Source organism: Salmo salar, chromosome ssa05 (genome assembly GCF_905237065.1).
Source record: "Salmo salar chromosome ssa05, Ssal_v3.1, whole genome shotgun sequence".
NCBI classification, from domain to species: Eukaryota; Metazoa; Chordata; class Actinopteri; order Salmoniformes; family Salmonidae; genus Salmo; species Salmo salar.
This window is the reverse complement of record NC_059446.1, coordinates 25121630-25133295: the sequence shown is the minus strand read 5'-3', so window position 1 is coordinate 25133295 and position 11666 is coordinate 25121630. Positions and strand designations below refer to the sequence as shown.

At 41.0% G+C, this 11666-nt stretch overlaps 1 protein-coding gene across 2 annotated transcripts; it reads right to left on the bottom strand.

The window, feature by feature from the left end:
- Window positions 1–1759: 1759 nt before the first annotated feature.
- Window positions 1760–10866, bottom strand: LOC106604437 (protein ATP1B4). Of its 2 annotated transcripts, XR_006769842.1 has the most exons (10): window positions 10673–10846; window positions 10356–10425; window positions 9268–9493; window positions 7341–7469; window positions 7101–7208; window positions 6301–6500; window positions 5398–5454; window positions 5193–5285; window positions 4048–5074; window positions 1760–4012 (listed from the first exon to the last, which is right to left on the bottom strand). XR_006769842.1 is itself a non-coding variant. In XM_014199047.2 (9 exons), the coding sequence occupies exons 2-9, from the start codon at window positions 10419–10421 to the stop codon at window positions 4913–4915; spliced, it is 1041 nt and encodes a 346-aa protein (XP_014054522.1). In that variant the 5' UTR covers window positions 10422–10425; window positions 10673–10866; the 3' UTR covers window positions 1760–4912. The 2 variants fall into 2 exon arrangements, 1 of the variants encoding a protein (XP_014054522.1); XM_014199047.2 differs by having other exon boundaries at window positions 1760–5074; window positions 10673–10866.
- Between the last annotated feature and the right edge of the window lie 800 nt (window positions 10867–11666).

Genomic DNA, 11666 nt, shown 5'->3' with positions numbered 1-11666 from the left:
ATGTCTCAAGTTTTGAGGGAGCGTGCAATTGGCATGCTGACTGGACGAATGTCCATCAGAGCTATTGCCTGATAATTTAATGTTCATTGCTCTACCAGAGAGAATTTGGCAGTATGCAAAACCGCAGACCACGTGTAACCACGCCAGCCCTGGACCTCCACATCCAGCTTCTTCACCTGCGCTATCGTCTGAGACCAGCCAACCGGACAGCTGATAAAACTGAGTATTTCTGTCTGTAATAAAGCCCTTTTGTGGAGAAAAACTAATTCTGATTGGTTGGGCCTGGCTCCCAAGTGGGTGGGCCTATGCCCTACTAGGCCCACCCATGGCTGCACCTAATTTATTTATTTCAATTGACTGATTTCCTTATATGAACTGTAACTCAGTAAAACCTTTGAAATTGTTGCATGTTGCAATTATGTTTTTGTTCTGTATACATAAGTATTCACACCCCTGAGTGAATACTTTATAGAAGCAACTTTGGCAGCGATTACAGCTGTGAGTCTCTGGGTAAGTCTCTTAAGAGCTTTCGACACCTGAATAGTACAATATTTGCCCATTTTATTGTTTTCTAAATTCTTCAAGCTATGTCAAATTGGTTGTTGATCTTTGTTAATCAACCATTTTCAAGTCATGCTGTAGATTTTTTTGCAGATTTAAGTCAAAACTGTAACTCGGCCACTCAGGGAACACTGTCTTCTTGGTAAACAACTCCAGTGTACATTTGGCCTTGTGTTTTAGGTTATTGTCCTGCTGTCAGGTGAATTAATCTCCCAGTATCTGGTGGAAAGCAGACTGAACCAGGTTTTCCTCTAGGATTTTGCTTGTGCTTGGCTCCATTCCATGTATTTTGTATCTTGAAAAACTCCCCAGTCTTTCACAATAACAAGCATACCCATAACATAATGTAGCCACCACTATGCTTGAAAATATGGAGAGTGGTACTTAGGAATGTGTTGTATTGGATTTGCCCCAAACATAATGCTTTGTATTCAGGACAAGAAGTAAATTGCTTAGCCAATTGTTCTGCAGTATTTAATGGCTTGTTGCGAACAGGATGCATGTTTTGGAATATTTGTATTCTGTAGAGGGTTCCTTCTTTTCACTCTTTCAATTAGATTAGTATTGTGGAGTAACTACAATGTTGTTAATCCATCCTCAGTTTTCTCCTATGAATACTTATTGACTCAAGACATTTCAGCTTTTCATTTGTAATTAGTTTGTAAAGATTTCAAAAAACATAATTCCACTTTGAAATGATGGGGTGTTGTGTGTCAGCCAGTGACCAACAAATCTCAATTCAATCCATTTTAAATTCACACTGTAACACAACAAAATGTGGAAAAAGTCAAGGGGTGTGAATACTTTATGAAGGAAATGTATTCTCTATAGGCCCTGTTCAAAAGTAGTGCACGATAAAGGGAATAGGGTGTCATTATGGACGTCCCAGTGCTATGTTATGGGTGCAGTCATCAATGGTATATTAGTAGGTGCCCATATTCTTTCTCCTTTTAAGGTCATATGAGCCTATCCCTATGGAAGTTCAATGGGTAGATCTACACTTAATCTCTCCAATGGATTGGTTGGATTCCCATATTGTTTAGTGTTTTGCGCATCAATAAGCCTCAAATAAACAATGTCATTTAATCTGACTTAATACGTTGTGGTTTTATACTTGAGGTGAAAAATCAGGTCATTTGTTTCTGGATTTTGTGTGAATTCCTTAATGTTTATAGTACATAATGACAGATACACATTGTTCAATTAGTCAATATAATTTAATGTTTATTAACATTTGCTACAGTGGTTTTATTAAACAATATGAATTGGCATAACGCTCACCATTTTAATATTTCTTAGCTTGAGTCTTCATATCTTTAGGCAGTTTTGATCATTGATTGTACCATAACATAATGAATAAAATTAATAAATCATTCTGCAATGCCTTTAAACATAAACACCCCTACTTATTTATTTGGATAGTGAAGTTAAAACTTTTATTTTGGCACTCTACTCCAGCATTTTGGATTTGAGATCAATTATTTTATATGTGGTGACAGTACAGAATGTCACCTTTTATTTGAGGGTATTTTCATATCTGTTTTACCGTTTAGAAATTAAAGCACTTTATTTATCTAGTCCCCCTATTTCAAGGTGTCATAAGCATTTGGACTAATTCACTTATAGAGTTGGTTTCCTGGAAACAGACTAAGTCTAGTACTAGACTAAAAAGCATGTGGAGAATCTCCATTAAAAGTGCTTTATAGTACAAGACTAGGCTTAGTCTGTTTCCAGGAAACCAACCCTTAGTGTATCACATTTTGTCTAAAGTTTAGTGTTTGGTCCCATATTCCTAGCACGCAATGAGTACATCAAGCTTAAGACTCTTCAAATTCGTTGGATGGCAATGGGTGCATTTGCAGTTTGTTTTGGTTGTGTTTCGGTCCGGATTATATTTTGCACAATAGAAATGAATGGTTAATAATGTATTGTGTCATTTTGTTGTCACTTTTATTGTAAATAAGAATAGAATATGTTCCTGAACACTTAAACATTAATGTGGATGCTACCATGATTACGGATAATCATGAATGAATCGTGAATAATGATGAGTGAGAGTTACAGAAGCATAAATAGCTTACATAGTGGCACACGCTTGATGTAGTCATTGCGTGCTATGAACATGGGACCAAATACTTAACGTTTAACTAAATGTAATACACTATAAGTGAATTTGTCCAAATACTTATGACACCATCGAATGGGGGGGACTAGATACATAAAGTGCTTTAATTTCTAAACGGTAAAACCGATATATATGAAAGTACCCTCAAATAAAGGTGACATTCTGTACTGTCGCCTCATATAAAAAAAAACGATTGATCTCAAATCCAAAATGCTTGAGTAATTTTAGGTTCACTGTCCAAATAAATACGTAGAGGAGTGTATATCTGGACAAAGTAGACCTTCAGAGAATGATGGCTGAAGGATAGTCATTACTTTATCTTGTTTGTGCATGTGTAATAAGTTATGTTTAATGTACTGTGCTTGACAACCTTCAACGGAAGAAAAGAGTTGCATGTAAAAAATATATAATACATTCCTATGGGGGAAAAAAGCATTGTTCTTATCAACATTGTATTTATTATAGTATATATCAGAATAAATACATGGATACCAGGTTTAGTAGAATCATAGCAAAGGTACAATAACAAGGATTAATTCTAGGCCTACATCAAAATAGCCTGTTATTTCATGAAGAGCGTGCAAGACTGGCATACAAGTTTAGCAACAATGTGACCTCTGTTGGTTTCCACAGTAGATCTTACTTTCCATCAGCTAATATAGAGATCAAAGTCAGCCAGCAGTATTACAATCTCAGTAGCAGTCTTGTGTTCATACAAAAGAAAACAAAATGGCAGCATACACTGAGTATACAAAACATTAAGAACACCTGCTCTTTCCATGACACAGACTGACCAGGTAAATCCAGGTGAAAGCTATGATCCCTTATTGATGTCACTTGTTAAATCCACTTCAATCAGTGTAGATGAAGGGGAGGAGACAGGTTAAAGATGGATTTTTAAGCCTTGAGACAATTGAGACATGGATTGTGTATGTGGGCCATCCAGAGGGTGAATGGGCAAGACAAAATATGTCAGTGCCTTTGAACAGGGTATGGTAGTAGGTGCCAGGCACACCGGTTTGTGTCAAGAACTGCAACGCTGCTAGGTTTTTCACGCTCAACAGTTTCCCATGTGTATCAACAATGGTCCACTACCTAAAGGACATCCAGCCAACTTGACACAATTGTGGGAAGCATTAGAGCAACATGGGCCAGCATCCCTGTGGAATGCTTTCGACACCTTGTAGAGCCCATGCCCCAACAAATTGAGGCTGTTATGAGGGCAAACGGGTGCAACTCAATATTAATGTTTTGTACACTCAATGTATATTATCAATAAATGTAGAATAAGGAGCTATCAAAAAACAACAAAACCTGAAATGTAACCTAGTCATTTACTGTTTATCTTATTGAAATGTAACCTAGTCATTTACTGTTTATCTTATTGAAATGTAACCTAGTCATTTACTGTTTATCTTACTGAAATGTAACCTAGTCATTTACTGTTTATCTTACTGAAATGTAGCCTAGTCATTTACTGTTTATCTTACTGAAATGTAACCTAGTCATTTACTGTTTATCTTACTGAAATGTAACCTAGTCATTTACTGTTTATCTTACTGAAATGTAACCTAGTCCTTTACTGTTTATCTTACTGAAATGTAACCTAGTCATTTACTGTTTATCTTACTGAAATGTAACCTAGTCCTTTACTGTTTATCTTACTGTGTAAGTAAAAGTGTCCTGCCTTCACCATTCTTCATATTGTAGCCCTTGGAGTCTACAAAACACAATAGATATGCTGTTGAAAGGTACAAACTCAAAAGAAATTAGTACACAATTTGATTTAAAATCAAAATGTGCTTAACATGTTCCTCTTATATCCTTATTGTACAGTGGGTATTTATGTCTATTAATAATGTCTTAAATTATAAATTGCATAGCTACAGAGACTAACTACCTGTGAGATGAGCCTTGTGTTTCATAAACCTAGCTAGTGGCATTCATCTAGCTAAGTATTCAATGGTAATATTCAGTTTCTATACTTAGCTTGTGCTCAAGACTATTGGTGAGGTGTCTGTGTCGTGTGTGTGTGCTTATGATCCATTAACATTCCAAATGATTGCTTTTTTCAGCAAAAGGCACAAGAGTACATGAGGGAATGGGAGAAGAGAGAAGCTGGTCAACTATTTTATGCAAAACAAGGATTCAACATATTGAGATTTTTTCCTATATTCTCTTGTCTCCTGGTTGTCATGGGGACAGCATTCAGCATGGGGAATACTGCTATGCGCCCACATCGAAGGAGAAGGACACACTGCCTAGGAAGCGATCGGTAGGCGAATCATTGATGATGCCCTTGCCATTGAGTTTGCATTTTACAACAATGTGGGTGTCATACTGCAGCCCATTGAAACGCACGGCCACCACCGGCGCTGTGTAGTTTACCTGGGAGAGGGGATATGGGACACAAGCAACTTGATTGGCTATCGTCACTATGATCATGCATATAATCTAGATCATGAGAGAAACAGTGGAAGTCATGATGCTGAAAATCCTCACTTACATGTCTCAGCTTCCCATAGTAAGGGTAGTACATCAGGTTGAAAATGCTTTTTGGGAAGAACTGAAGTTCTCCTAAGCTTTCTGGCGCACCTTTCTGAAAGAGTGAGAGGTCACCTAGTGAGTTATATTTTGGTGACTAAAGCAGTTATGATATTCAGTTACAAAGAGATGATGTTTGGAGGGAAGAATGCTGATTGTTACTGTACCTTGACTCCACAGGTCACGTTTACGGGAGTGCCTTGCCCAGGTAAATAGCCCAGTATCTACAGGGAAAGGAATGAGAGCAAAGAAAGTACCCTTGTATTGTTATAACGTCATTTTGATGAGAAACAATGTTGTAAATCTGTGCATATTTATAATTTACAGTGATTATCTTCAGTTTTCTACCTAGCGATAATATTAATTTTGGACATCCCCACCAGGTTTCACTCTAAAATGTTCAAAATGGGTACAATAAAACTATATGCTACAGTAGAGTCACAGGAACGCTGTAATCATATCACAAGACCGTTTTTATCTGCTCCACACAATGGCCACAGGATGTCACTGAAATGTCTGTATCTATCTCAGATTACCTCAATGGCATCCTCCATTTCATCTATAAACTCTACTTTACGTCTATAACACAGATAACACTATCTCTTAGCAAACACTGATTATATATGCAGCTTTAGGATGAAGTTCATGTTAGGTGACTGATGCTATAGAGGGATAGTGTGGTCCTGGATCTGTTTGTGCTGGGAGAATGACTCCTGTGATCGTTGTCATGCCAAGCATGCTTGGCACGATCATAGGAGTTGGCAAAGACAGTCCAAACAGATCTGGGATCAGGCTATCCCTCTATAGCATCATCTTGTGGCCATTGTGAGGAGCAGATAAAAACGGTCTTGTGATATGATTACAGCGTTCCTGTGACTCTACTGTAGCATATAGTTTTATTTTCCCCATTTTGAACATTTTAATATTATCGCTAGGTAAAAAACTGAAGATAACCACTGTGAATTATAAATATGCATAGATTTACAGCATTGTTTCTCATCAAAATGATGTTATAACAATGGGTCCTCCATGGGGGAGATCTCTACGATCTGATCTGAGCTGTGTCTTACCCGGTTCATTCGGAGGAGGATGCAGGGTTTCCCCTGGGAGAATCCAAAGTGGGGGTCCTGGAGTCCCGAGCACTCGCCCAGCCAGGACCTCTTGAACTGGCACGCCTTCCTCTCTGCGCTTTCACCTTGTTCATCCTGCATGAAGTACGCGTCCTGCGGACACTGGATGTTCCTCTGCTCCTGTACGGCGTCATTGTATGCTGAAAGGGGGGTTCATGGTTAGCACTGAAACACCATTGATAATTTAAAGAATGGTATATGCTACTGTATGGAGTGCAACTGGTTGAAAAAATAGAAATGGAGAATGTTGAAAAATAGGGACACGAGGGGGATGGGGAGGGGTGGACTCCCATAAATAAACCAATTGTTCCGCCAGGCCTCTGATTCAGGCAGCCTGACCAAAGCGGGGAACTGAAGAAGGGGAAAAATGTAGCAGAACTCAATGGATACGCTCTGCCCACAAAGAGACTTTCCCTTCCCAGCATGCAGTTCTCCCAGTGGCGGTTTGGGCATGGGACAAAGGTAGGGAAGGTAGGGGGGAGAGGATTAACTTACTGTGTGCCTGTTCTGCTTCAATGTCATACCCCCAACATTCCCCAACATGTCCCCAACATTTGAATCCCATTGGGCCCAACACAAACAAACACTATCCTCAGCTAACTTTCAGACCACACTCCCGCATTTTCGTACAGCTAAAAGTAGCATCTGAATCTACATGGTAATGTCATGGTCACGGTGGAATTCATGTTTCTATTCAAGTTTGGCCAAATGCCAACTATTCCATCATGTATCTGACTCACGTCTTAGCTGTTCTTCCATTAGCTTTGCATACTTCTTCCAAGACTTGCGGTCGGATGCATTGAAGGCGATCTCATAGTGCCCATCCAGTTGTGGGGACATCGTCATACCTGCCAAAGGAAACCCATAGACAGTCAACTGTGCTTACGTTCAGATAGAATGGACAGATAGAAGGATGGAGGAGTGATAGAGGGATAGAATGACAGAGAAATAGGGAGTTGTGGGTTAGAGTTTATATTTACCTGGTGGCATCACCCTGTCGTTGTGGGTTGGATGGTAGGGGCTGATAGACAGCATGAGGCACCACATACAGGCACCAAACATGGCCGCCAGGAAGGCATACAATGCCGTGTAGAAGAGGATGATCAGAACTAGAAGGAGGTAACATAGATGGCAGATAAAGAGAATGAATTCAAACCAGTCACTATAACTCAATATCATGGAGATGATGAGAAGAATGGTGAAGGTAACAGTTGTGTTTATGGCTATCAGCGTAATTTGGAAAGACTACAAGCACAGCATCAGAACAGAAAGTCTTTGATTTGAGTTGCCTATATAATGAAGTATCAAGAATCCCCTGTTATTATGTTGGAAGTTGGAACTGTCTGGGCTGTGTAGACACTCCTAATGGCTTTGCTCAGGATGCTCACTATTGTGTTAATTAAACCAATAAAAAGAGTTGTCTCTCCATGTCTGCAAATGGGAATCACTCCAATCATTTTGGATTTTGTTACGAAATATATTTGTTAACAAACTCATTCAAATTATCTGAACTATGTGAAAAAAAGAAAACCCTGGGAACTGCCATTGTTCTCCCCAGATTGCAATTAACAGTCCATTAGCAACTAATCAAACCCATACGTGCCCTAAACTAAAGGCTTTTACTGCGCAGGCAATTTCACAGGAGACTAGTTGCAGCCAGCCTTGCGTCCCCTGAGCGCACAAAGGCCTTACTGTTTGAGCTCAGTGAGAATTCACCCAGCAGTCCTTTCACTCAGGAACACAGTGAACCTCCGGTTGCCATCGTAGTGACGGTCTTTTGCAGCCATAGAGCCATGGCCAGCTCCAAGTAGCCCCGATCACCCCACTCTGTTAATGTGTCCCCCTCTCACACTCCTCTCACACAGGAGACACATCACAGACTTCAAACTCAGTCCCCTCTCCTTTCTTGCCAGGGGGCACATGGGGCCCCATTCCTTCACAAGTGTGCACACATTGCTTTCTGAAACTAGCGCTCCTTGTCCTGAGCCTGGCCTTTTGTCTTCTGTATTACTGGGCACGATGATGAAAAAACAGCAAGTTTTCAGCTTCTGACATTTTCAGGAGGATCATGCTCTTTCTTGAGACATTTTGCTTGGCCCCTTGGACCGCTCTCGTATGGTAGAGTTCAAACCCAAACGTGTCACATAGCAACAAGGCTGTCGGATCAAGAGCCCTGCTCCATCATCACTTATTCAACAAGCCCCAGGAAACAGCCTCTTAAACCCCAGGAAACAGCCTCTGCCAAGAAAGTTTGTCTGACGACTGCGCCGAACAGCCAACGAAATTTGACAACTTTTTCTCTTTACGAACCCCCCCCCCCCTTGTCTACTCCCTATGTGTTCGCCTGTGACCGTGGGGCCGCGAGCACGCTAGGGTCAAATGCAGAGTTCACTAGAGCTTTGGGAAAGAGGCAGTGGAAAGCCAGGTGAGGGGTATGAGGAATGTGATTCCTGGCCAGTGTGCGGCCCGGAACAGCGCACTCCCGCCGGGAATCCGTCCCCAGGCAGCCTTGTTTTTGTCCACATCGGGACAGAGTTGTCTGTGCACCTATGTAAACATGAAGCTCGGGGACACACACACTCACAGTCCAGTGAGCAGAGGCGAGGAACGAGGCCCCCCCCCCCCCCAGCTATAGCTCATCCCAGCCCATCATCCAAAAACAATAAGCCATGAAACCACCACTTTTGCTTCAACCATTGGCGATTAACATTGTAATGATTACAAATGAGAGACGTTAATGGATCTGTAAAGAGCTTAAGTACCAATGTGTCAGTAGACCTAATGTTGCAGTTTTGAACACTACTTAATGTACACGCTATAGCTGTTATCTCGGGGGTGGAATTTTTTGTGTGATATGATATGCAAGCACAACATGCAGTTCTGCTACTACTGAGCACTTCTACTTACACCAGCTATGCCCAGTGCGGCCCATGAACTCTCTGGTCTCTGCGTTCCATAGATATGTCTTCACGTCGCCTGCTTTCTCATGGAGCGTCCTCTTAGGTTTGGGCTTGGGCTTCCATTTCTCAAAGTTCAGGTCTTCCTGCTCCAGAGGTTGATGTTCTATCAACTCCTCCTGCACCTCTTCCAAGGCCTCTGACACGGCGTGCTTTCCAGGCGGAGCCTCTGCAGACTGGCACAAGGAAAAAAGAGAGGGAGAAAAGGAAGGTAAGAATCACCCCAGTTTGACTTTGCCTTGCCACGATGTTGTCAATCATTATCTATTGGTTCTAAGTCATTATAGAAAGCCATTTTTGGGTTATTATAATCAGCCATGTTTTTTAAGTTAAGCGCCATGATTCTTTTTACATAAAGACTATTATTCCCTATTTATCGAGTAAATGCAATTTTCCAAAACAGCATGACATCCGCTGTAGCAACGCTCCTCCGCGATGGTCCTGTCCCATCATGTTTCCTTAAATTGACCTTCGTCATGACCCTGGTGGTCCTCTTTGGGAGGGCTCTCCTCCTTGAGGTTGACCTTCCTGCTTGGAGCAACAGCTGCAGCCGAGCTGGAGGGTCACGACGACAGCCAGATGTAAAACACTGATTCTCAGCATAGAGAGGCCCAAGAAAGATCCCCAGTGGTCAGTGAAACCCCCTGGGGTTTTAAGAATGTCACTTTCTTAATGAAGTGGAGTTTTTAAGAGCTTTTTCTATGGCTTTGTTGTAAGATCAAATACACTTTTTAAAAAAGCATCCTGCTATTTGCAGATGGATCTATTACTGGTAGGCCTTCTGGATGTTTAAAGTATCCAAATCAGAACTAGATCTGATTTATGGCATGCAGGATTGATGGGTTAACATGTACAGGCAGATAGGTATTTTATTTTATTCTATTCTGATATAAATGGGTAAGAATTGAATTAATTATTAATTAAATCCATGAGGTATGGTACCCCAATCCTCTTGCAAGATGCACTTGTAGACAGCAGAATGAGTCCCAGAAATCAATTAGTTTTCATGTCATCCTCTGTTTTCTAAAGTGGACTTACTGGATTTGGTGAGTAGTTTCCATGGTGCTCTTCCTCAGCCCCTCCCGCCGTAGAATTGGGCTCCATGATTCTTCACAGAGAGAAAGGTACTTGTTAAACCAATCACATCTACTACCTTCCCCAAAGGAATTAAAGCGCACATCCCAACATCCTTAGAAAGTAATACAAATCCATCGCACCCACTGTTTTTGACATTTTTGCGTGAAGTCTACCAAATAACTTTGAAAAACTATTACAAATGTTTTTATCCACAATTGATTTTGGCACAGCTCCAGGGTGTGATTTCCCAAAAAGATAAAAAACGAATCTTGACATACCTGAAGTTTTCTTTTGCAGGGAAAGTTCTTTGAGTGTCTTGAATCCCTCTTGACCCTAAGTAGAACGAATTCTAAATTGGTCAAAAATAAATTTGGGATTTCATTAGAAAGTTTTACGCACACAAGGGGAGCCGGGCACAAGAAACTCCTCTCAGCTAGGCGAGCATCATAGTGAATGAGTGCATACTGAAAAGAGGAACAAGGGGGGAAGGGGGGGGGACTCGTGGGAGAGAGGGAGAGAGGGAGCAATGTATTTTTTTAATCCCAGAAGAACTTTTGGCAACAGTGTAGGGACCGATGTACGGCATTCTGCACACGCACACCAGAGTCGCATTGTCTGTTGAGCTGAGTTGAGACTCAGGCAAAGCCGCAGCGCACCGAAAATACTATTTCTATGTTATTCCCAGCTTCAATCACTGTCGTGCTTAAAGCTGCATTAACTGGGGTTTTATTAATAATGTATCTATTTTTGTGCTTTTTAAATGACCACTGCTTATTGTAGGCTATGCTAAATGTAATGCAACGAGTAAATTCCAATAGTGTAGTATTGTAACGACCCTGGGTTTATAAACGCGGATATTTCATTACAGTATGATGATCGTGAATGAAGTCAGCACCTCTCTGACAGTGACGGACCCAACGTGTGCAAGTTTGCAACCGACCATCATCGGCTGCTCGCCATAAAACTGTTGTTCTGTGAAGTTCACGTTGTCTTAGTCATCAAGAGCTATCAGCATAAGCCTAATCATGACGCATATTGGACCTATTAGCGCAGATCATAATGAAAGGGAGCAGTTTGAGGAAACCTGGAAGAATGAATAGATTACTATATTAGGCCCAGAGGTTAGGCCATGAAGATTATAGGAGTTGATGTAACAATTTTGAATGTTGACATGGGGTGGCGCTCGAACATCTCCAAATCGCTATCCTATCCTACTCCACTCTTGCTTATTATGAGCCTTTTTATCAGCTAATGTCTTCCTGTCTGATCAAA

Bases quoted from the DNA above. Each gene is read 5' to 3' on its own strand.
- LOC106604437 (XM_014199047.2), bottom strand. From the start codon at position 10,421: ATGGAGCCCAATTCTACGGCGGGAGGGGCTGAGGAAGAGCACCATGGA. The intron at 5,455-6,300 runs GTAAGACACAGC...CTTTCCCTGTAG, and splicing joins TCCTCCTCCGAATGAACCGG to ATACTGGGCTATTTACCTGG. The intron at 5,075-5,192 runs GTAAGTGAGGAT...CCCCTCTCCCAG, and splicing joins ACTATGGGAAGCTGAGACAT to GTAAACTACACAGCGCCGGT.